At 34.1% G+C, this 26,670-nt stretch overlaps 3 protein-coding genes across 5 annotated transcripts; 2 read left to right on the top strand and 1 right to left on the bottom strand.

Moving 5' to 3' along the window:
- Nucleotides 1–6,788: 6,788 nt before the first annotated feature.
- eif2d (eukaryotic translation initiation factor 2D) lies at nt 6,789–12,805 on the bottom strand. Of its 2 annotated transcripts, none has more exons than XM_058785887.1 (15): nt 12,605–12,805; nt 11,886–12,076; nt 11,722–11,805; nt 11,551–11,641; nt 10,406–10,513; nt 10,047–10,291; nt 9,851–9,968; nt 9,615–9,660; nt 9,412–9,518; nt 9,121–9,276; nt 8,953–9,042; nt 8,260–8,355; nt 7,777–7,897; nt 7,057–7,231; nt 6,789–6,965 (listed from the first exon to the last, which is right to left on the bottom strand). In XM_058785887.1, exons 1-15 carry the CDS (start codon nt 12,658–12,660, stop codon nt 6,895–6,897), a joined length of 1,755 nt encoding a protein of 584 aa, XP_058641870.1. In that variant the 5' UTR covers nt 12,661–12,805; the 3' UTR covers nt 6,789–6,894. The 2 variants fall into 2 exon arrangements, with proteins under 2 accessions (XP_058641870.1, XP_058641871.1); XM_058785888.1 differs by lacking the exon at nt 6,789–6,965 and adding an exon at nt 7,347–7,408 and having other exon boundaries at nt 7,095–7,231.
- On the top strand, nt 12,783–18,540 carry mapkapk2b (MAPK activated protein kinase 2b). 2 transcript variants are annotated; one of them, XM_058785894.1, is made up of 11 exons: nt 12,783–12,876; nt 13,306–13,595; nt 14,629–14,768; nt 15,037–15,101; nt 15,206–15,285; nt 16,236–16,362; nt 16,441–16,516; nt 16,609–16,733; nt 16,827–16,912; nt 17,160–17,240; nt 17,757–18,540. In XM_058785894.1, exons 2-11 carry the CDS (start codon nt 13,362–13,364, stop codon nt 17,898–17,900), a joined length of 1,158 nt encoding a protein of 385 aa, XP_058641877.1. In that variant the 5' UTR covers nt 12,783–12,876; nt 13,306–13,361; the 3' UTR covers nt 17,901–18,540. The 2 variants fall into 2 exon arrangements, with proteins under 2 accessions (XP_058641877.1, XP_058641876.1); XM_058785893.1 differs by lacking the exon at nt 12,783–12,876 and having other exon boundaries at nt 12,988–13,595.
- A 4,762-nt stretch (nt 18,541–23,302) lies between these two features.
- Nucleotides 23,303–25,377, top strand: fmodb (fibromodulin b). The gene is made up of 2 exons (XM_058785895.1): nt 23,303–24,239; nt 25,226–25,377. The coding sequence occupies exons 1-2, from the start codon at nt 23,303–23,305 to the stop codon at nt 25,375–25,377; spliced, it is 1,089 nt and encodes a 362-aa protein (XP_058641878.1).
- The last annotated feature ends 1,293 nt before the right edge of the window (nt 25,378–26,670 follow it).

Here is a 26,670-nt window from a genome sequence, read left to right as displayed (position 1 = left end):
ATCCAACAGCTCTGTGATGCCATTATAGAGGAGTGGAAGAGGATCCCAGCAACAACCTGCGCAGCTCTGGTGAACTCCATCCCAGGAGGATTAACTGTGCGTTCACACCGCCGCCGGAGAGAGCGTCAAAATTCGCTCTGGCCGCGCTGCCAACGACGCTGTAGAAAGATCCGTTGACGCTCTGACGATCGAACGCGTGGTCTTGTATTTAAAGGAGCCGAAAAGGAAACAAGCATGTTGATCTTGTGCAGACTGACCAAAAGTAGGGTATAAGTTAACCTCATGAAATATTTTAATTGTGAAAGTAAGAAATTGATCGATGGAAAGAACTTAATTATAGTTACATGTTTGCTAAAGAAATAAACCAATAAAAGCCATTTGTGTGGTGTGTTTTTTTGTGTTCGTGGTTAAGTGCTAGTCTAAATGCAATTGGTCAAATTGGTGTTGTTTTGAGCAAATGAATTGCATTCCCGCTGAAAAACAAGTGTTCTAGCGTGAAAATGCTTAGGAACTAATGTGGTCGGAACCAAAGTTTACAGGACTGCGTTCTCTGGACTCCTCTCAAGCGGAGGACTTCTACATTCCGATTGGTTGCCGCCCAACCGCGTCATAGCTCATTACCATAAAGTTGACCTGATTTCAACTCTCCTCGACGCTCTCGCCGTCCATGCCGCGCCGCGCCGCTCTCGCCGCTGCTTGCCGCCGGCTCACATGGAAAATGAATGACTTCCGGCCACTTTGACGCTCTCGCCGCCTGCGGTGTGAACGCACAGTAAGGCAGTGCTAGATAACAATAATGCCCCTACAAAATATTGACACTATGGACACAGTTTTGACATGTTCACTTAGGGTGTACTAATTTTTGTTGCCAGTTATTTAGACAATAATGGTTATATGCTGAGTTATATTAAGAGGACAGTAAATCTGCACTGCTATACAAGCTGCACATTGACTACTCTAAAATATATCCAAGTTTCATTTGCTTAGTATTGTCCCTTGAGAAGATATACTAAAATTGTTGCTGAGATGTGAGGGTTGTACTCACTTTTGTGAGAAACTGTATATATATATATATATATATATATATATATATATATATACCGGTATATATAATACACATAGGCTAAATACTGTTCCTTATACTGGACTGCTTAAACTATTTCCCCACCAGTGTCACAATCAATCCTATGCCCTTGCTTCACATAATACAAAAAGAAACTTGTCTTTGGCTTATTCTTCACTATAATACTATTTCTGTAGCTGTTTATTATAATTATATTTAACATGTCTTCTTATTATACCTACACCGATTATACTCATTTATAATGAATATTCATATTTTTAGGTGTTTTTTCTCCTTTCTTTAATGTGTTCTAACAACATTAGAATTCTGGAACCCAGAGTATTTTGATACTTGATTAAAAACAATGAGAGCCATGAGAGCATCCGTACTGTAGTTGGTACTGTGCTCTACCCTTTGGTTTAGCAATGTAAAAGGGCATGGAAATCGAGCAATGGATGATGAAACGTACAGCCTATTACAATAAAAAGCCTTTTACAATTATGAAATTTGACAATATTTTTGGTGAGTTTATAATGTAATACATTTCTAAAAATGTAATAACTGTTATTACATTATGAGCTCAAGATTTTATTGTTTTGAGAAAATTATTACATTATGTGCAGTTATTACATTATGAGTTGCTACAACATTTTCAAATTTGCACATATACCTGTATAACTGTCTATATTATATATTGTGTTTTTGCTATTTTGTATATTATTCTTTTTATTATCTGTGTCCTGTTCTGTCGCTGTCATTCTGTTGCACTGTGGAGCTTCTGTCACTATAACAAATTCCTCGTATGTGTAAACATACCTGCCAATAAAGCTAATTCTGTCATTCTCTCTTTTCTAAAAAAAACAAAAAAAAAAAACCCTACTGACCCAAACTTTATAAGTATATTTATACATACAGACAATATTTAATCTGATATTAATACATAGTTAATAAATACGAAAAATAAACGTACTTGTAAGATATAATTTCTATAATAATGAAATATAAGCTTACTCAAATATGTGGTCACGTGTTTATTAACGTGTCCAAAATTAAATACAAAACCTGCTGACTCCGCATTATAAATAATGACCTGTACCATTTGTTCAAAACATAAACAACTACCTTATTTCAAAGTCCAGAAGCCTCCTTGAGAACATGACCATGATCAGGCTCACTTTATGCCAGTTGTCCCTCTGTACACAAAGTGGCACTACATCCACTAGTCACTAATACAATCACTTCTGGTCACGCTGGTGCCCATTTTCCTGGAGTTGCTTTCAATCCAATGTCTGCTGGCCCATTCAGGTCTTTCATCACGCCGTCCTACACATATACAATCCCATGTTGTAGGTTTCATTTGAACACTAGGGGGACACATTACTTGCTGCTGACCCGTTATTCTGCACTTATGTTCTGCACTTATATGACACATTCTGTCAATGTGTCATGTGACTCATTCATAAGAGCTTCATTAATCCACATCTGTCAAACCACTACATCTGTTTCCATTTACTCTCTCAAACATAATCCCTTCTGAGAAATATTACAGTATTTACCATACTAGCTGTATTTTAAATAAGCATTAAATTAGGGCTGCAACAACGAATCGATTAAATCGATAAAAATCGATTACTAAAAGCGTTGGCAACGAATTTCATAATCGATTCGTTGTGTCGCGCGACGCGGAGACGTTTGATTATTAAAAAAAAAAAACTTTAGTTGAGCGGAGCGGAGTGAACACACTCGGTCTCTCTCGCGCACGGATGGTAGCAGAGTTTGGCGCCTCATAAATAAAAAAAAAAACGTAAAAAAAAAAAAATAAAAAAACGAGCGGAGGTAGAGGAAAGATACATGGCGGAGGCAGAGAAATCCGTGCGACCCAAGTCATCCAAGGTGTGGGAGCAGGGGCGGCGTTTGCGTATGGCAGAGTTTGGCAGTTGCCATACCCTAGCCCAGTCAGGTGCTGTGAAAAATTATCCAAACTTGAGTCTCTTATAATTCGTTTTATTATTTTAAATCAGAGAGTTTTAAAAATAGTAAACCAATGATAAGCATTAAAATAACTTGTCAGTAAAACTTCGTAACGCCATTGGATCATCGAGCTCTCAGCGAGACCTCGTAACTTCACCCCGCCTCCGTTCAGATTGACGCGCCGCGCACAGCCTGGAGAAGATGAGATCTCTGCTTTTTCGCAATGCAAGGGTGAATAAATAATTGGTGTTTGAATAGTACAGCGTTTTCTTTACTCAAACACTATGTCAGTAAAGGATAATGTTTTTGTGTGTTTGAAGAGTGGAGAAGAATTAGTTATTTGCTGTCTATATACGTTTTAAATATCCTGTGCATTATGTGCATAAGCGCTTAATTTGAGATTTTGGCCAAGTGTATTAAACAACAAGAAAAACTAAGCGCCCATATAGCTACAATCAAAGTTATATAACCTGTAAAGTTGATGAAAGCATAATGCACTTAATGCACTTATGCACTGCATAACAGTTACAGCCGTTCTAACGACAGACAAAACACTCCATCTCCGTCATTCTCTGGTCAAAAACATTATTAAATCCATTTGAGCTTGATTTTCATATAATGTTAAGTGCAAGTGTCTGATACAATACCAACGCTAACGACGCAGTGTTGTTAAATTATTTAATTTTTGCACCCCCAAAAAGTCTATATATTTGGCAGATGTAAAGCATACATGTGTATGTTTTTGTGTTAGTCCATTTTTATTTTATTTTATTATTATTATAACAGCTCAGGGATGTTCAAGGAGCAACATGTTTGTGCACTTTCTAAAGATTTTAGTTCTGTTTTTGAATAAAGGGTTGGAAATGAATGCTTTTCTTTTTTTTCTTTTTTTAATCCGATTCATCGATTAATCGAAAAAATAATCGACAGATTAATCGATTATTAAAATAATCGTTAGTTGCAGCCCTACATTAAATTAGATAAGCAAGTCAATCAATGCCACAACTGAGGAAAATAAGAGGCTGAGCTTCTGTAGGCTCAAAGTAAAATCTAATAAGTCAACTTAGTGCTAAATCTGAAGGCTGTTTTTTTTTTCTCTATAATAAAAATCTATAATAAAATCAAAATAATGGTGGAATAAATAATTGTGGAATAAAAATCTTAAAGGTAATGGAGACATCTCACAATTCTGACTTTTTCCCTCGCAATTCTGACTTCTCAGAATTGAGATATAAGCTCAAAATTGTGAGATGACAAATAAACTTGAAATTCTGTGAAGAAAAGTCTGAATTGTAAGATATAAATTCACATTTGTGAGAAAAAAGTTGCAATAACATGACAAAAAAACAAACAAACAAACTTCCAATTGCAAGATGTAAACTTTGATTTGAGTGAAAAAAGTTAGAACTGTGATTTGTATTTTATTTAAAAAAATTTTGTGGCAGAAAAACATGTTCCACGTGTTTACCTGAAATGTGTCATACCACAATACAGCGGTGCAGTTTGTAGCAGGGCATTTTTGCTGAAATAAACTTTAACTGAAATTAAATTTTTACATATTATTGCCAGGGCAATATTTCTCATTTTTAATACTTTGATAAAAATAAAACTTGATAATTAAAACTAAAACTGAAATAAAATAAAAATAAGAAAAATGGCAAAAACACTTAGTCATGGCCAAAAATATCGGCACCCTTGGTAAATATGATCAAAGAAGGCTGTGAACATTAATCTGCATTAATCCTTTTGATCTTTTATTTAAAAAAAAAAAAAAAAAAAATCTAACCTTTCATTGGATAATAAGAATTTAAAATGGGAGGAAATATAATTATGAAATAAATGTTTTTCTCAAATACACGTTGGACACAATTATTGGCACCCCTAGAAATTCTTATGAGTAAAATATCTCTGAAGTATATTAGCGTTCATATTCACAATTTTGAGCACTCCAGGGTGATTATGAACATGAAATTATCCAGCCATGGCTTCCTGTTTCACAGAAATATAAATAGGAGGGAAAACAAAGCCCGAATATATTTCTGATATATAACCAAAGAATATATTTCTGATGTGCAGCAAAAGTTAATTGAGCTTCACAAATTAGTGAAGTGGCTTTAAGAAAAGAGCTAGAGCAGTGAAAATTCCCATTTCCTCCATCAGGACACTAATTAAGAATTTCCAATCAACATAAAATGTTACGAAATTGCCTGGAAGAGGACCTGTCTATATCGTCCTAATGCACGGTGAGAAGGAGAGTTTGAGTGGCTAAAGACTCTCCAAGGACCACAGCTGGAGAATTGCAGAAAATAGTTGAGTCTCAGGGTCAGAAAACCATAAAAAAAATTGTCAAACAGTACCTACATCACCACATGTTGTTTGGGAGGATTTCAAGAATAATACTCCTCGCTCATCCAAAAACAAACTCCAGCATATTCAGTTATCAGACATGACTGGAACTTCAAATGGGACTGGCTTCTATGGTCAGATGAAACTAAAAAATAAGCTTTTTAGCAGCAAACACTCAAGATGGGTTTGGTGAACACAGGGATAAAAAGTACCCCATGTGTACAATGAAATATACTGCTGTATTTTTGATGTTGTGGGTCTATATTTCTGCTGGAGGTCCTGGACATCTTGTTTAGACGCATGGCATCAAATACCAACAGATAAAAAAATCAATAAGTAACTGACTGTTAGAAATCTTATAATGGGCCATGTTTGGATCTTCCAACCGTACAATAATCCAAACACAAACCTAAAAAACAACACACAAATGGGTCACTGAGCACCAAACCAAGCTTCTGCTGGTCATTCCAGTCCTCTGACCTGAACCCTATAGAAGATGAGAGGAGTGAACTGAAGAGAAGCAGCACCAACACAGAGCTGGGAATCTAAAGGGTCTGGAGTGATTCTGGATGAAGGAATGGTCTCTGATCTCTTGTCAGGTGTTCTCTAACCTCATCAGGCATTATAGGACAAAACTCAGAGCTGTTAAACTGGCAAATGGAGGTTTCAAAAAGTATTAAATAAAAGGGTGCCGTTAATTGTGGCCAATGTGTATTAGAGAAAAATGTTTATTTCATAATGATATTTCCCCCCATTTTAAATTCTTATTATCCAATGAAAGGTTAGATTTTTTTAAAATAAAATATCAAAAGGATTAACAATGCAGATTAATTTTCACAGCCTTCTTTGATCATATTTACCAAGGGTGCCGATATTTTCGGCCATGACTGTAATTACTAGGTTATTTATTATAACATAAAAATGGAAATAAATAAATAAAAAATTATATATGTATATATGTATGTTAATAAAAACTAGAACAGCATCTCGATGATTTTAAAATAACACTTGTATGTATTACTAATATCCAAAAAGAATTTTGTAGCCATAAATTGAAATGGGCTCCGATTTCTAATTGGTTTTTATTAGAATTAATGAACATAACACACAGTCCCGACTCATATTTTTGAAACCATTGTGTTCTTCCAAAACAAGTTGACTCCTGGTCAAACATTCCTTAAAGTTTAGCTGTAATTCACTGCTTGTGACAGTGTATACTTTTCTACCTGTGAATACATCATTATAAAAGATGATAGTCATTTTGGAGTCATTCTATCAGTTAGATCAGAAGGGCAAACTAGTGCTTAAGGTACTCAAGCTCTGAATGAGTGGTTACTGCGGCATGTAGATATACTGTGCTCTGTTGAGGAAACATTATGTCAAGTATGAGAGTAATTTAAGAGGTTGCTTAGAATTAAATCAGATTTATTTTATTGCACAAATGATGTTGGTTGGGCTAGACATTATTTGAAATATTACAGTAACATTTGGCTCTTGTGTTGATGTGTTGTCTGCTATTTCTTCTTGCCTGGTTTGGGAGCTTTGTCAAGACCTTGAACATATTTCCGTGGGATCAGATAACGATCTGTAATAAAGGAGAAAATGTGCACTCACATACAAGTAAAAGGTTGCAGGCAGAGATACAAGCAGTCATGTGGCATTGGACTATATGGTACCTAGCAGCAGTTTGCCAACTTGTTGAACCTGGTTTCCCTGGATCTGCACCAGGACTCGGTTTTTGGCTCCTGGGGAATCCTGGAGGACACAGCTAGCCTGAACCTGATGCTGCAGAGTGTCTGCTACCACAGCTGGATCCAAACCAAATGCCTCCAGATTCTTAATCATTGTAACCTTAATAAATGGGACAATGAGTGTGACAAAAAGTTTTTTTTTTTTTTTTTACACACACATTAAACACAAAAGGCAGTCTTGTCTCTAATAATAAAATTAATTTTTGTGTCTTCACCTTTCTTGAGCAGCAAATCAGCATATTAGAATAACCTCTGAAGGATCATGCGACACTGAAGACTGGAGTAATGATATTGAAAATTCAGCTTTGCATCACGGGAATAACTTAAATTTTAAAATATATTTAAAAAGAAAAATGCTCATTTAAATTGTAATAATATTTCATAACATTACTGCTTTTACTGTACTTTTTATTAAATAAATACAGCCTTAGTGAGCATAAGAGACCTCTTTCAAAAACATAAATTGATAATAATCTTATAGACAATCTTGAAACCAGTGGATTAAAAGTCAAAATGACACAAAAAAAGTTCTGAGACTTTAATATAGTGTTCTATAATAAATTCTATTCATAGATTTGTGGCACAAGTATCCAAATACTTATTGGGGCCACTATATATAGTCATAGACTTAGGATACCTTCATACCTTCTTATTGGAGCCTCTGGAGGCAACAGTAATGTCTATGGGCTCCATCTGTCCTTTCTTAACCACAGGACGCTGACCTGGAAACAGCAACTCATGGCAGGCCTGCATTCTGATGAGAGTCCTGAGGACACAGAAAAACACTGTCCATACTCACGTGCGTTAAGATTAATATCTGCACATGATCAAAAATGAAGAAAAAAAAATTAAAAATACACAAAAGCAGCCATCAACATAAAAAAAAAAAGGTATATTATCAGAAAATGTAAAAAGCTAGTTACTTCATTTCTAAACCATATATTAGCGATTACACACACAGCTGGATTGTAAACTGACAATCTAAGCAGCTGCCAACTATATACAGTCGGAAAACAGACATTATTTCCAGAGGGTTAATACTGTTCCTGAAATTGGTTTGAAATAAGACAATTATGTGATTCTCATAGAAATTAAACAAAAAGGAAGAACAGGCTGGTGTAGAGTTACCTGCTGAAGAGGTCATCCCATTTCAGCTTCTCTACTTCCTGGTATTCAGATTTCTCCAGCAAACAGTCACAAAGTGTGGGGTTAATGATAACATAACTGATGAACAAGAGAAGAGAGGAGATCAATTAAATCCGCGTGAAACCATGCAATAGTTGCATAGATCCATACAGACATAACATGCACTACTGTTCAAAGTTTGGGGTCTGTAATATTTTTCTAAAGGAATTAAGACTTTTATTAAGCAAGGATGCAATAAATTGATCAAGCATAACAGACATTTATAATGTTACAAAAGTTCATATTTGAACTAAATACTCTTCTTTTGAACTTTCTATTCATCAAAGAATACAGAATAAATGAATTACTGTTTTTATCATTTATGATAAATGTTTTTTGAGCAGCATATCAGAATGAATTCTGAAGGATCATGTGACACGGAAGACTGGATTAATGATGCTGAAAATTCAGCTTTGCATCACAGGAATAAATTATATTTTAAAAATATATTCAAATAGAAAACTGTTGTGTTAAATTGTAATCATATTTCACATTAAACTTTATTACACATTTATAACACGTAACACTTTTCCCTGCATTCTTGATACAAATGCAGCATTGGTGAGCCAAAGAACATAAAAAATAGAAAGAATGAAAGTGTGAATATAAAATGTACTAATGTAATTATAAAGTCACTTTTTATTGGTTTCATGGACGAGTTCATTTTTCTTCACATATTCTGTGATGATATTCCTCACTTCACTGGCCTTTAGAGGCGTCCCCTTTCTGAAACACAAAGTCACATGCTCAAACCACTCTCAATAATACACTTAAAAATACAACAAAATGTTCCCACTCATTAACTTTTTCTGGGCGTCCTGAAAGAGAGGCTCCAGGCGTGCAGTGACCCCATATAGCGGTGTGATTTCAGGGGGCTGGTATGGGACCTCAGAAGCTCCACCCCCCTCCTCAGACTCTTTCTCAGGCTCAAAGTCTTCTGGTATGCTGAAAGAATATAACCTGAAAAAGTAGTGCAAGTTGTTCAAGAAAACAAAAAAAGCTAAATATATTTCTTTTGTTATGCGTTCTGACCATTTAAATTCTATAAAAAAATGATGAATGAGATGTTAATAGTGAAATGGTATGACTGCGTACTCAGGGTTTCTCCAGTCAACTTCCACAATGCTCTCCACACCTTTACTCAGCTCCTTCACCCGAATCAGACTGTGATCTTTCTGCATGCACTGCAGAAACTTAGAAAGCTGGAATGGAAGAAAAACATTGTGACCAACTAAAACAGAGATGGAAAGGCTACATTGACATGGACTAAAATCTCACAATCTGTGAACAGTTAGTACCTTTTTATAACTGGATTTCTTGATATCTAGGTACTTTCCTTTAGGACTGTGGGGGAAAAAAATGTTTTGTTACATTATAAACTATATAAATGTCCTTACTTTCATTTATTTTTTTGAGATTTTGATGGCTTTTTTTTTTTTTTTTTTTAAGTATCAATTTATTTAAATAAATGTATCAGTGTTCCCAAAAAAAGGTAATATGTCAGAGGTTTAAAGGTAATAAGAGGAGATATTACCAGCAGGACATCATGTGGTTGCGCTGGAAGCTGCTGGTCAGTAGTGGCAGCTCTGACTTTTTGACTTTAGTCTTAAGTGCATGGAGGAAACACTGCAGCAGTAACTCATCCATCTGCTCTGTAATGAGACATTCAAGTCAACATACAGCAAACAGCTACAAAAAGGACATGTGACAGGAAGTCAAAGACATTTCACCCTGTGGAGATCTAGAGTCTCCGTCCTCTCCGTCAGTGTTTTCTCCCTCTTTATCCTCAAGCGGTTCTTCCTCCTTCAACAGCTCATGTTCATCCAGCCTCAGCTCCTGCATGCTCCGACAAGATGTTTCCACTGAAGCTGGATCAGAGCTGTCCTGCTCTTCCTCCTCGTACTCCTCTCCCTCCACCTGTGCTGGAGAGTTTGTGACCTGCATAACTGGAGGATGTGACTTATCACCAAACGCCCTGTGGAGAATTTAAGGAAGATATCTGTAGAAAGCGAATGTAATGTGTAAAATGTGGTGAGAATGAAGTCTAAATGAACGTAAAGACAGAATAATGCTGCAATGCAAAGCTCACCACAGCTGGTCCATGTATGTGTGTAAAATATTCACTCCTTTCCCCTTCATTCCACTGTTCCTCATCTCAGCGCTCGACACAGCTGCTGTGCCAACAGCCACTGGTGCCCTTCATCACCACACAGACACAAATTAACCAATACATATTTTATATGCATGTTACCCATAAGAGAACTTTATTTATAAGCAATGTTTTGAGGTGACTACCTAGATGAAATTATTTTAAAAAAGCTGTTATTTGGTAGGTATCAGCATATGGGTGTGCATGTAAACATGCTCATTGTTTGTTTGTTTTAGTCTAATAAAGCCATAATCTATTTGAATAAACATACTACTAAATTTATGAAAAGGGGAAGAAATCAAAAATCCATAAATGACAAATGAAACCGCAGGAATTTTTAAACCCTGTATAGTCTGACACATTAAATCATACTCAGAAAAACTGTTTATTGACCCTTTAGATAAAATACTTAAACAAACAAACATATGTTTTTGTTGGATATCGTATATGATATATCAGGCCTACGGCTCATATGATTAAAAAAAAAAAAAGTGTTAACCTTGACTTATTACTAGCATTTTAATAATAACAAAAAAGTTATTCTTGAGTAAAAATCAGTAAGAACAAAAAGTCACAACCTGAAAAGAGACATTTTTGTAATTATTCTAAAAGGCCTTTTATTTGATAAAAAAAAAAAAAAGTATGCACTACCAATCAGACTACAGAAGGCATGTAGTAGATTGTGTGAAACAGCTTTTTTCAGCAACGTTTTATTTGGAGGCCTTAGAAATGTGCGTATCAAATATGACACCGTATGCTTTATGAGGTTACATTTAATATTTGTCCTGTTTAAATTTCACAATAGGCATTTTTGTCAATTTTGATTATACAATCATAGAAAGAGAAAAAAAAAATAGGTCCAATAAATTTCATAAAATGGACTCAACCTTGTGTTGTCCACATGCGCTCCACAGCTCAACACAATTCAAAGTGTTAAGAGATATCACTGATGCTGATTAGCAAAAACTTCCAAATCCAGTTCACAATCTTTGAAGTTACAACAAAATGTGCAAATATTTGTCCAGCTATAGTATCAAGTCTAGTACGAATGATCTATAAGAGTGAAATGCGGTGAGCAGCGTTACCTGTTCATCACGAGAGTGACGGCACAGCAGTCTCCTTGATTTACCTCAGGAAGCCCATCAGCATGTACCACGACACCAGGCAACATGAGATCTGCAGGAGAGAACTCACTCAGACGTCTTCTCTTAGACACACACACACATACATACGCATACTAACAAACAAGTGCTGACCTGCTCCACCAGTTAACTTCTGCAGGACCGGCGGCCACGTGACAAATGCCGGTAACATGGTGGGAAATCGCCACAGTGTGTACACTGAGAACAACACACACAAATTTATTATGCAAAAAAACATCACAATCATTAACAAAACTGAGGGTTACCTGCAGACTTACCTGTTGGAAACAGCTGTTTCTCCAGCTGAAAGAATATGGGATTTTTATGGAGAACGTATAGAGTGACTGCATCTCCCTTATGTGCGTAAATCTTCACAATATTCAGCTCTTCTTTATTTGGGATCAGCTCATTTAGATCCTCAGCTGACAGTAAAGGGAAAGCAGCAGAGATATCTGCTCTCAGCTTCCTCCTGTATGGACAGAAAGGACCACAATGACAAGGCATCAAAAAAACAAAACAAAACAAAACAAAACAACTCACAATTGATATTGATCTGAAAACCATGGTAAGAACTCCTGCTTAAATTCTTTATTGGCCTTATCTTGTCTCTTTTAACAACTAAACATTCATCAATATTCCTATGAATTGACAGATATTTTAAAAGTGAAAATGTAATTTTATCAAGATACTATAAAACGATATAAAATCACACAGAAACAAGCCAATACTTTTGTAAGGCACTTTATGTGAAGATACAGTAGATTATCTTGAATGAGTAAAACGCGCCACAGTAGCTTGTATAAACACCACATGAGGCACATATTGCTCAACAATAAGTCTGACGTTATTTGTTAGTTTGTGGAAATAACAATGTGCACGAAACAGAGCTGTCTACTCTGGACAGCTGATTTACTCAAAGCGGAATCAGACTCACTTTGCAAGTATAAATTACTTCTTTAATCTCAACTCATGTTTAAAAATCAAACTAGTTGAATACCTGTCAGATCCCTTGATAACGGTGTTAGATTTCAAACGAAACGCTTTTGCAAACATCTCAATATTCCGATGAGGTATTTGCTAGAAGCCGCTATAAATCACCCAATGAAGCGCAGTTGTCTAATCTGTCATTTTATAAAAGCTATTTTATTAGAGTAATCCAATCATCTGCTGTGCTCCAAGCCGCATGCGGGTGCAACGCTAAAACATGTCCGGCTGGAAAATACCGGTGTCTGTTGAAGTGACCGCCAGACCAGTCAATATTATTATTCGGTAATTAAACTGATTTGTTTGTACTGAACGAAAAAAAAAAGTTGTAAATTCATAAAATATTTTGTATTATTATTTTATTATTATTATTTTCCAAAAATGAAAACCGTCATTATTGAGCTATTCATTAACATGTCTTACTTAACTCTTCTGAGACAGTTTTGCAATGAAAATCAATAGTGACTGACCACTATCAAAACTGACTGACTGACTTACTAACTACCTAAAGGTTAGTTAGAGACTTTATCAGTCAAAGAGCAAATGAGTCAAAGTACATATAGTCTAAAATCAACTGCATTTCTGGCTGCTTTGAATCTCATGTGTAGTAAAGATCAGTGTAGAGAGGTGTTGTGTCTGTGTGAAGACTGCTTTTGTGCAGGTAAAGATATTCAAACCTGCTCTGTTAATTGGATCCTTTTAAAATCCTTTAAGCTGGTCTAAAGAAGTCTTCACTGCTGTCCGGACAGAGATGAACACGGTCTACCACTATGTTAGATGATACAGAAAATAAAAATGATTCAGTGCTTTCCAATGAGCAGCAGGAGAGTCAGCATAAGATTAGCATTGTGCCTCCAGAGTCGACACCGAAATTCACACTGAAGATAAAAAAGAAAGTAATAACAGAGGAGTATAAGCTTGCAGGACAAGTGCTCGGGATAGGCATCAACGGCAAGATCTGGGAAATATTCCAGAAGAAAAGTGGCAAAAACTATGCCTTAAAGGTATTGATTTTTATTAATCCTTTTAAAATACTTTTTGAGAAAGTATGTTTATTTGCATGCTTCATTACCAAACTAATTTTCTAATTTTTAAAGCAAATAAAATGAATGTTAAAATGGTGAAACATTATTAATGATGTTTGTGTACGATAAAGGTATGATGGTTAAATTAATTTCTCTCCGACATTCAATGTTTATAGCTACTACTGTACAAGGTCCCTTTTGAGTCCAGGTTTTCATGTCATTAAAAAGCTTTTTAATATTAGTAAAAGTATTCCTGGAAATAAGCTGACATTCTCATGCTGTAAAAACATCAGATTCTTGTAGTCAAGGAACTGAGGTGACTCAAAACCTTTTCCATTATAATAGGGTTACTGGAGCTATTAACGTCTGTTGAGTTCTGGCAGGAACTTATGGGATCCATTAAGCACTTAAGCTATAGACTTTGTAAATTCCTCAAAAAAACTGCCTAGACATTCTCCAGGAGCTCTGCCAGTGTGGTAATTTGAGAAACCCTATATACAGCCTCAATTATCTTTTCATTTTTACTCAGATATCCTTCTTGGCACTCTCTGTCATTCATTATCTTCCTATGTAGTGCCATTGAAACTATTCCACATGACAAATACACAACACAAGTTAAAAAATATACATTTTACAATATATTTTAAAATGTACTTTAGGGGCAAGAAAATTAATTTCTAACAAAAGCCTATACATTTAGGGTAAATACAATTTTGCATGGAATAGGCTATATTCATTCATTCATTCATTCATTCATTCATTGTAAAGTATGTTCCTTGGTTGTTTTTCTTCAAATGTTAATGTGTTGTTTTTTTCAATATACGGAGGGGAAAATATATTTTTAAATGCTTTAATTTTATTAATATATACATATATATCATTTTGTACATTTTGAAATATATTTAAAAATACATTTTGAAATATAAATGGTATTGCTTACAAATGATATTATTAATTGATACTGTCTATTAGGGTTTCTTTTGCAGTCTGATGCTCTTTCGCTCACTTTCAGATGTTGCGGGACACCCCTAAGGCTCGGCGGGAAGTGGAGCTTCACTGCAGGGCATCGAGCTGCCCCCGTATCGTAGGAATCGAAGATGTCTTTGAGAATTACTACCAAGGCAAAAAGTGTTTGCTTCTCATCATGGAGTGGTAGGGCTTGTTAACACAATTAAAGCATAACCAATATACTATTTATAATAAACCAGATTAAAGTGCCTTCATAACATTTTTTTTTTTTTCAAAGAGCTTGTTAGGTTTCTTTTATGTACATTTTTATGGCTGGGATATTGCTTTCGATTTTTATAATTTTAATTTTGATAAATATATTGTGTTTATCCATTTTCTGGACAAATGACAAAAAAAAAAAAAAAAAAAAAAGCATGAGATTAATGACTCAAAACTTCTGCTGCTTAAACAGTATGGAGGGGGGTGAACTCTTTCGCCACATTAAGGAACATGGTGATCAAGCTTTCACTGAAAGAGGTACAGATCCTCACAACACACACACACGTTCTGATGAGAAAACAGTGAACACATCACAGTTACTAATTCTCTATTTTTGGTTTCTCCTTCCACACGATGAGTAGAAGCCTCGGAAATAATGAGAAATATAGGAGAAGCTGTGGAGTTTCTGCATGGTATTAACATTGCTCACAGAGACCTCAAGGTGAGCTACTGTATAGCCATTATTATGCATCGGCACTATGTTACATTATATACTATTGTTCAAAAGTTTGGGGTCAGCAAGATTTTTTTATTACTATTATTCAGCAAGAATGCAATAAATTCAGTGACTGTACAGTGTAAACACATCTTTAATATTAATATTAAAAATAAACATTAATATTGAAATAGAAAATATTTATTTTTAATTGTAACAATACTTAACAATATTACTGTTTTTATATCAGGTTTACCCAAATGATTTTATGATATGAAACATTTAACATTACCTATCCATGTACTCAAAGTTATTTTTGATAAGTGACAGAAAGACAAAAAGTCACACACAAACAATGCTGAATGGTTAGAGATGGTGTTTAAACTCTGATTGAGGGTCACTAAGCTGAAGTATAATTAAGGCAGAACTTATTACAGCCATACTGTAACTTTGTTATTATGTAACTGTTGGATCCTGCAGTGGTTTCCATTTTATAATGTAGCCAATTAGATTTCTTTGACTTTAATTGAACATGGCAATTTAATAACTGCATTAAAACTTACAAATGATCTAACCGAGAATACATTTTACAGCACATTTATAGACGGACAGTCATTCTGTAATCTTATACCTGCTCACTGCTGGAAGCCAAGAGGAAAACTCAACATGTAGAGTTCATTTAGAAGTCAATCAGTATTTCAGACCGTTTAAAAACTCTGCTGAACATTCTTTCTATTACTTGTTGAGTCCTAGTGTGAAAGCTTCAAAGAAGATACTTAGAAATTAGTTTCTATTAGGTTCCAGTTGCTTTCACATTTAACTCAATGTCTTACTTGCCATTTCTTTGTAACTATTTGTGAAATTTACCAGTATAGTTAACAATATATAGGACATACTTTTATAACACACATCATAAAGCTATATTTCCATGCATTTCTCTTATATTTGATTTGCAGCCAGAGAATTTGCTGTACTCTTCAAAGCATCCGGATGCCCAGCTCAAGCTTACAGACTTTGGATTCGCCAAAGAGACCACATCCAACAACTGCTTGACCACCCCGTGCTATACACCTTACTATGTGGGTAAGCAGACAATTCAGTTTTGAGTTTCATTTTTGCTATTATAATATAGTGAAGCTAAAGCGAATCCTTCTTTTTCAGCCCCAGAGGTGTTTGGTCCAGAGAAATATGATAAGTCATGTGACATGTGGTCATTAGGAGTCATCATGTACATCCTGTGAGTGAAAAGAATCTGATGGCAATGAAATATCACATCAGTGCTTCATATTTTATTGCGCATCCATTCACAATCGACACTTATCTGCTTAGGTTGTGTGGATATCCACCATTTTACTCAAACCACGGCTTACAGCTCTCACCAGGAATGAAAAAACGCATTCGGAATGGCCAGTATGAATTTCCAAACCCTGAATGGTCACAGGTGTCGGAAGAAGGTCATTTTATAATATATAACACTTCTAATGCCACGTTTTGTTCAAACATCATTACGTACATTATGTGATAAGACTTTTTTCTTCACTTTACAGCAAAGCAGCTCATTTGCCAGCTGTTGAAAACAGATCCTACAGAGAGAATGACCATCACACAGTTCATGAACCATTCTTGGATCATTGTGAGCATTTTAAAATTTGATCTTTGAATGAATAAGCAAAGGTCTTGTGGAGCACATTTACATGGCAGCTGTTTTTGAGAACTCATTTTGCATGCATATGCATTCAAGTATAAATTATGTATCTAAAAATAGTGAACAACGATACACATAATTACATTTTGCTCTTATATGCAGTATTTATTTCCATATTTAATGTTTAGTAAGACTGTTTAATTCTAAGCATGTCTCTCTCTCGGGATGTATGCAGAAGTCAACGAATGTTCCTCCAACACATCTTCACACAAGTCGAGTTCTTAAGGAAGAGAGTCACGTCTGGGATAAAGTCAAGGTCTGTTCTCTGTATCATGTATTTAGATATGCATAAATCAAATATTTAATTATACATACAGCACCGTTCAAAAGTTTGGGGTTAGTAAAAAAAAAAAAAAGTATTTCGATTTCCACAAAAAAGCTTTTCTGTTGAATCCGAAAACATATATCATTGTTCCCACAAAAATAAATAATCACAATTGTTTTCATCATATTTCTTGAGCATCATATCAGTATATCAGAATGATTTCTGAAGGATCATGTGACACTGGAGTAATGATGCTGAAAATTCAGCTTTTCATCACAGGAATAAATCATATTTTAATATACAAAGTTTAAATTGTATTAATATTTCACTGTAATAATATTTTCAATACCATTTCTGTTTCTACTTTATTTTTAATGAAATAAATGCAGCCTTGGTAAACATAAGAGATTTCTTTCAAAAAATTGAAAAATCTTACCGACCCCAAACTTTTGAACAATAGTGTCTATGACCATCGGTATCAAGCATAAATGCTTTTTAATTACACAGGAAGAGATGACTAATGCTTTAGCAACAATAAGAGTGGACTATGAACAAATAATGATCAAACCGATTAAGGATGCATCCAATCCTCTTCTTCTAAAAAGAAGAAAGAAAATGGTGGCTGCAATGGAAGAAGCACCAGGGCCGTGACAAATAAATGCATGTGGAAACATGCATAGTTCTTGATCACTAAGAGGACACTTCGAAAAATCAGATCACTTAACAATCGGAGATTGAGGGAAAAAAATGGGGCCTTTCTTGGCATTTAGTCTTGATTCTGTTTTTAAAGCCTGCACCAGTTATAGCATAAATATTGTAAGGATGTATGAGATGTATCACATTTACTTCAAAACTGTATCTGTAGCAAGTGTACTTTTAATAATTTAGTTTAATGTTGTTGGAAAATAGTATCCATTTTATTATTCACCTTTTTTAAAAAACAAAAACAAAACAAGTATTAATGTTTGTTTTGTAATGTTTGCTGTGTATAATACTGCAGGGGGAGTGTGTTATGCATCCTATTGAAAAGCTAACAAATCAACAACTAAAAAACAGCAGCCAAAACATTACATCACAATGTTATATAAACATTGGTATGCATTAATTAAATAAAGTATGAATTAATCTGCATTAAGCTGAAGAAATGACTGCTGGGTAAACATTCCCTTGTGACAAATGAGTAATTGACTTCATATGAGTGTTTTCCACATTATGTTTGTTCTGCCATCATGATGTCATTAAATGCACCATGGCCTTTTATAATAAACAAATAAATATGGCTATATAACTATTTCCAAGTATTCTGGGCATTTCTTAATATGCTGGAAATGATTTGCACATAAGAACAACACCTTCCATTCATTAAAAACATTTAAAATGCAAACAAAGGTTTTTGATATTTATGGCTTGCCTGTTTTGCTTTTCTATACAATTATGTTTTAAAAAGTCATGTTTAACGCGTACCTTGTGCTATTGCTAGCCAGCTGGTTACTCTGGGCTACTCTGACATGTCCATTTTACTGTTTTCACTTAAATCCATCATGTTTTCACTACACAAGCTATTTGTTGAGATTAACATTAAGAAACCCCTTTTTCCAGTATGTAAAACCACTGTAATTCCAACCAAAGATAAAACATGCCCATCACACGAAGTCAAATGCCCCAGAAAAGCATGCACACACACACACACACACACACACACAAAGGCTCATCCTGTGTAGGGATAATGATAAGGCATTGGTCCCGTCCTGACAGAATCTATGAAGTAAGGCTGTTAAAATGCAGATGTTTTGCCTTCTCACACATGGCACTCATATTCACAAACCCTCGAGGCACAAAACACAGCATAACATGTTAGCGAGGCAGTAGACAAAGCTTCACTGTATACTGGCTTCACACTGAGGGCTCAGGGCTGTGCAACTGGATCCATTTATTGGAATGTGATTTATTGTATAAACACTGTAAAAACGGCTGTACGGGGCACATTATATAAGGTACAGTTAATTGTTTTTTCTTCTGCATGTCTATAAATGTATTTCACAATTATAAGAATATGAGTGTAATCCAAACATTCATGACGTACTAGGATAATGATTTCATTGAGATGTTTGAATTCAGCATGCATTTATTATTCTCTCTCCATCTTGATTCTGTACATTTTTTTTTCCCCACACATAAATGGGGCAAAAAAGACACAAAACAAAGATCACAAAGTCTACAGGTATGCATTTAATCCTTTTACTTTTTGCTTTTTTTTTTTTTATAAAGAAGTGGTGTGTGTTTATTTATGCAGTTTATTTAGTAGAATGACTGAATTGTTTTTAATGAATAATTATTTTAGTGCAAAATATACTCCAATAATTACAATGTTGAAAATTATTTTTATTTTTATTTATTCTTTATTCTCTCTCTAAACTTTCTTTCATTTCAATTAAGTAAATCTGCTCTGGTATGTTGTTACTTATACATTAAAGGGAATAATGTTACATCATTATTAGCATTTTTAAATACATTTACAGTATGTCTTCAGCCAAAAACCTGAAACTTAATTTTTAATATATGCATAAATTAAAAAAAAATTTAAAAAGAGAGAAGGTCTATGGACATGTATGGTAACTTGACTACCAATGTATCTTATTACAATAAAAGTTATATAATGTGATCCATAAATTAATGAATTATTTTGAAGTTGTTTGATCTGAATTGAACTTTTGATATTATTCATGGGTTTTGAAGAAAGACATAAATAATTTATCTAACAAATTAGGCAAATATATACATTAATAAACTAATTTAATCCATAAAAAAATAACATCCAATACATGTTCAAACAAGAATGTAAGCAGATGTATATGAGCCAAGATGTGATGCTGTCACCAGCACTGAGAGCTGGATTTATCAATCTTCATCACTGTAAACAGCACCGAAGCTTCCCTCAGGCAAAACTCACTTCTCTTCTCCAAAACCTTCTGTGTTTTCTTACAATGGAAAAAAAAACTACTGTACATTACTTGTAGCATACTTGCCCAGACCTGAGAGAAATTTCATAAAGTCTGTTTTAACCACAACTTTGCTTTGAGAGATATAAAACATACCACATGTAAATAATGATGATAATTTCTTGTAATGATAGTATATATGGAAACAATTGTCAGGAGGATATAAATTCTACAGTTTGCATGTCTGTGCCTTAATGCTTGTGGAACATGATGTTCTTAGAAGCTGCTCATATAAAACACAAAGAAATGTTGTGTGCCTATACTGGCTCTATACGGTGGGGTCTGAAACCTCTTTGGAAATCTGGGATACACACGTACTTGTTATTATACGTATCTATTATGTTTATGTACATGTGAAAAATGTAGACTAAATAAATAATATGACATAAAAGACATAAAAGACATATGACAAAAGAAATTTCAAGGACACTATAATCAAATAAGTAAATGTGTAACAGTGACATAGAGGCAGGTAATGTTCTTTCTTCTACTGAAGCACAAGATACTAATTAGTTCATTGTCAAATCATGCTGGAGATCAAGATCATTATTACCACCACCAATAATGATAATAATAATAATACATTTATTAATAATAATACAATTATCATGAATAAAATTCAGAATGACAATGTTATTTAATAATTTGATAATTGATTTAAAGAATTTGTAGTGAAAAATTATTCATTTATAATAAATCATTTCTAATGAAAAATTACTAATTCAGTTATTTAAAAATCCAATAATAACAACAACACCACCAACAACAACAATAATCATCATCATCACCACCATCATCTTATAATTTCAAGAATTTGTAATGAAAAATATTCATTTATTATGGATAATTTATAATGAAAAATGACTAATTCAATAATAAAAACTAAATCCAATCATATAATGATCAACATCAGCATCATCTTTTTATAATAGTTTAAATAATTTGTAACAAAAATGTTTGAATTTATTATGGCTAAAAATCTGAATTATACTAAAGTTATTTGATAATTTGGTAATAATTTAAGGAATTTGTAATGAAACAATATGAATTAATTGTAAATAATGTCTACACTGTAAAAAAAAAAAAAAAAAGTTGAGCGAACTTAAAAAAAAAATGTTTTACCAGCTTCAGCAGATTTTTGAGTTTGCTCAACTTATTTTTGTGGGAGATTCTCAAATTTTTGTTGTATAAACTTAAAACGACAAGTTGAGAAAACTCAAAAATCTGCTGAAGCTGGTTGCCTTAAAATTTTAAGTTGGCTCAACTTTTTTACAGTGTAATTAAAAAGCAATATTCTTTAAAAAGTAAAACAATAATAATGTTATTTGATATTTTTAAAGAATTTAAAGGGGTGGTTGATTGCAATTTCACTTTTTTAAGGTTAGTTAGTGTGTAATGTTGCTGTTTGAGCATAAACAATATCTACAAAGTTGCAGCGCTGAAAGTTCAATGCAAACAGAGATATCGTCTTTTCTGGAAGTTTAATGGCTACAAAAACAGCTGGTAAGGGACTACAACGAGTTACTTCCCGGGTCTGATACGTCACGAACCCAGATAAACCCCGCCCTCGGGAACATGTAAGGAAGGGGGCGAGGCCATGCTGCGCTGCTTTAGAGAAGAGGAAGAGAAAACTAGGGGTGCACGTAAAAATCTATTCATATATGAATCGCAATTCTGTCTTCTAACGATTCTAATGGATTCACAAGTTTCAAAATTAATGTTCCAAAACACAAAAATACAAAAAAATACTGATTTAATTATAATTTAATTAAACATGTTAAACAGAATAAGAATAGTGTTATGGAATAATTTAATAATAATTTAAAGAATTTGTAATGACAAATATAAATTGATTTTGGATAATTTATAATTAAAATTACAAGTTCAATTTACAAAAAAACCCCAAAACAAATGTTTGAATGTATTATGACTAAAAATCCTGAATTATATTAATGTTATTTGATAATTTGGTAATCATTTAAAGAATTTGTAATGAAAAATAAAAAATTATGAAAAATACAAATTACTAATTTAATTATAATTAAATTAAAATAAGAATAGTGTTATTCAATAATTTAATAATAATTTAAATAATTTGTAATGACAAATATTAATTTATTCTGGATAATTTATTATTAAAATTACCAGTACTAAAATTACAATTTTATAAAAAAAAATAAAAGAATAACAAAATTGTTTGACGATTTAATGACAATTTAAAGCATTTATACTAAAACATTATGTTTGTATTTTATTGTTATGAATAATATCCAATTAAAAAAAGTTACTAATTGTAACAATCAGTCCACTGAACGTCAAGTTGTAAGAACCCATGTGCAGTTTATTAAACAAAGTGAAATCCAAAATCCAAACATAATCCAAACAGAGATTTGACTTGAACAGACTTGACCAGAAACCAGACTTCTTCTTCTTCTTCTTGTGAGATTTAATGGCGGTTGACAAGACAACTTATGGTGAATTACCACCACCAACTGGACTGGAGTGTGAAGCATTAACGGGAAGGAGAGAGAAAAAACAAAAAAAAATTAGAAACCAGACTTAACTTGGACAGACTTGACTTGGCATGAACAGAAACACAACTCACCAACAGCAGGTTACACAGAAAATACTGTACAAGAGACAATGGCAACATGAGGGCTATAAATACCAAACAATAAGAGTCACATGACAAGAACCAACCAATGAGAAACAAGACACATGACTAAGACAACCAATGAGAACATAACACACAGACAAGGGAATCACATGACAGAGCATGACTATGGCCAAACTACAAAATAGAAGACATGAAAACAATGAACAAGGAACAAAACCCCACGTTACACTAATTTATTTATAAAAAAATACATTAAAAAAATGTAAACATAATAATAATAATAATTTCATTTGCTGATTTAAATATGTCATAAAAAATTAGAAATTTATTAGTTGTCTCAAATTAATGAATTTATTACTGATTAAGGAATTTATTGGTTGTCTCAAAAATGATATTTGCCTATGTATTTGTGTCCTGACAGGAAACTCGTAGTCACAATGAAAGGTTGGATTTTACTGCTGATGTTGGCAAGGCTTGTCGATTTTTCCATGACACAGCCGACCAACTCTTTCACCTGGCTAAGCTATCTGCGCAACCGAGCCTACAGTCATGGTTATGGCCGCAGTCACAATAACATCCATGCCTCTCTAAGAGCAGAGGATGAGCCTCCTGTGCTGGACTGTCCTTTGGAGTGCGACTGCCCTCCTTCCTACCCCAGCGCAATGTACTGCAACAACCGCAAGCTACAGCACGTCCCGTTTGTCCCATCTCATATCAAGTATGTATACCTGCAAAATAACCAGATCACGACCATCACAAATGGAGTCTTTGATAATGCTCCAAATTTAGCTTGGATCAGCCTACACACAAATAAACTGAGCTCTGACAAGATTGGTGACAAAGTCTTAGCCAAACTACCAAACCTCGAGCGCCTCTTTTTACACAACAACAACCTGAGTCAGGTTCCACAGGGTTTACCACGTTCCCTACGAGATCTACATATGAATAATAACAATATCTCGAAGATCCCGGTCGAATCTTTCCGTGGAATGAGCAACCTGACGGGTCTGCACCTCCAAGTGAACGCCATTGAAGACCTCAGCAATGCACTTGAGGGTCTGCATTCATTGACCCTGTTAGACTTACGAGGAAACCGACTGAAGAAGATTCCAGAAAGCCTGCCGCCAAAGCTGAGCCAGCTCTACCTCGAGTACAACCGCATATCCAGCGTTCCTGCTGATTTTCTGAGCCAGCGGCCTGAGCTGCGCTTCGTACGGCTGTCCCACAACCAGCTCACAAATGAGGGAATTCCAGCCAACGCTTTCAATGTCAGCACACTCGTGGAGCTTGATTTGTCCTTCAACAAGTTGGAGAGGATTCCCATTGTCAGCACCAGTCTGGAGAATCTGTATCTCCAGGCCAACAAGATCAAAGGTACAGAAAAAATGAAAAAAAACACCTGAAGATGTTACAGCACATAAGCCCACAAGTCATGTCAAAGGCTTATATGCAAATCTTCTCCTAAAAAAATATGCCTGTTCTAATAGCATACTTCAAAACAGCCACTTATAGAATTATATACTGGACTCAAAAACAAATATTGTATTAAAACATAGAGCTCCTTTTGCACGATATGAGTCCATATAAAAAAGAAGAATATAAAAAAAGAAAACTACTTCATGAAACTTCAGCCAGCACAATGAATTTCTTTCTTCTGCTGAACATAAAAGAAGATATTTTAAAGAATGTTGGTAACCAAACAGTTGCTGGTATCCATTGACTTCCATAGTATTTTTCCATACCAGCGACAGTTTGGTTACCAACAGTCTTTAAAATATGTTCTTCTACTATCTTTGTTGTGTTCAATCAACAGAAGAAAGAAACAGGTGAGTAAAGTGAGCTGAGAGCTATCTCTGTAATTATAAAAATCAATCATAAAAATACTAAAAAATAAGTTTTAAAATGAAAAACTTATACAAATTAGACTAGTGAGAGTGTCAAAGGTTTTATATTAAGTGTCTTTACTATGTACTAACATTTAAACTAATAATTTGATACAATGCACATTTTGTGTACATAAGTATTTTTGTATTGTGTTTATATTTTAAAAATATAAAAATACCTGCATGTAATTACAAAATGCTTGGATTAGTAAAACTCTGCAGGGCCAAATATGTCCCTGGGGTTTGAAAACTATCACAACATCACCTAAATAAATAAATACACACAATTACATTAAATTAAATTAAAAATTAAATTAAATTAAATGCGTTCCCACTGATGTACTGCTCTGACAGTTGCCATTTTTTACCTTTTTTGTAGGATTAGGCACAGCTATTCTAATGTACATAGGCTCTATTTGTGCCTCTAAACTGTGCCTGGATAAGACAATAACTGACTGTTTTCCCTACATTTTTCAGAATTTTCAGTGAGCAGTTTCTGCAGAGTTGTGGATACAAACAATTACTCTAATCTGCGTGTACTGCGTCTGGATGCCAATGAAATCAGAGCCCAAGACATATCGACTGAAGTTGTACTCTGTCTGCGCCTGGCAACCAACATCGACTTGTAGGCCTGACAGCAACACATCCACAGAAACCTACTGTCGAGCAAGAGCATATAGGGAGAGAGAGAGAGAGGGAGAGAGAGAGAGAGAGAGAGAGAGAGAGAGAGAGAGAGAGAGAGAGAGAGAGAGAGAGAGAGAGGGAGGGAGGGACATCATCTTTGAAATTTAGGAAAGTTTTGTTATTTGTATTGTCTGTTTAACAGTAAAATGATTGTGGGGGTTGTAATAAGCAAATTAGCCACACATGAAATATCAACGGAAAATATATTAGGACAATAATTATGACTTTATAAAAACATTTGATGTCTTTGTATATGAACAGAGAATTTTGATATTTTAAAATGTGAATTTCAATTGACTGAATCAATAAGAACAGGAATCTATGGAAGCCCTTTTCTAGCACAGAATAAAACAATTAAAAAGATACTTGTAATTATTATCATAATCTTTTTTTTTTTTTTTTTTTTGGCAATTCTGAGAAAAAGGTCAGAGCTGCAAGATATAAACTCTCACGTGTGAAACATAAACTTACAATTCTAAGAAAAAAAAAGTCCTAATTGTGAGATATAAAAAAAGAGATACGTTACAATTAAATTTTTTATTTTAATTTTTTTATTCTGTGGCGGAAACAAGCTTCCATAGGAATGTTAAATGCAGGTGTGTTGAGCATGCAGTAAAAATGTAATGATTAGTTGCATGAAGTCAGTGTACTTGACTACTGGGTTCATAAGAGAATTTTAATTTTATCTTTAATCTTCTTGTAAATGCATGGTACAGATAATGATGTTGTTTGGGAAACTTTGGGGTTTTGTTTTGTAATTGCAGCCAAGATTTCTGGCAGTGGAACAATATATATATATATATATATATATATATATATATATATACTGTATATATATTGACTGAAAGTTAATTTCATTGTGATCAAAATGTAAGAATTTAGTTCATGAGGATTACCTTATGAAAATATAAATAACTGAAAACTGAGGTTAGATTAAAAATCTAAATGTTCTGGTCTTCGTAGAATGTTATGAAGGCATTGAGAAGCCCTTTACAAACCATATGAATCCACTGCAGTTTACCTACACTACAACCTACTCAAAGCTTGCAGTTTATTGTGTAATAACAATAAAATATATGATTTAAAAAAGGGGAATGTGTAAACCTTCTTGTCTTCTCTTTGTCACATCTGTGTTTATGGTGATGTATTGTTGTTTGGGAATATTTTGAGCTATCTTTAATCAGATGTACTTTAATGTTTCCCCCTCAGAATGTGCTATTCCCAGGCATATTCATTAG

Source organism: Onychostoma macrolepis, chromosome 08 (genome assembly GCF_012432095.1).
Source record: "Onychostoma macrolepis isolate SWU-2019 chromosome 08, ASM1243209v1, whole genome shotgun sequence".
Lineage (NCBI taxonomy): Eukaryota > Metazoa > Chordata > Actinopteri > Cypriniformes > Cyprinidae > Onychostoma > Onychostoma macrolepis.
Note: the sequence above shows the minus strand (reverse complement) of the source record. Positions and strands in the feature narration are given on the sequence as shown.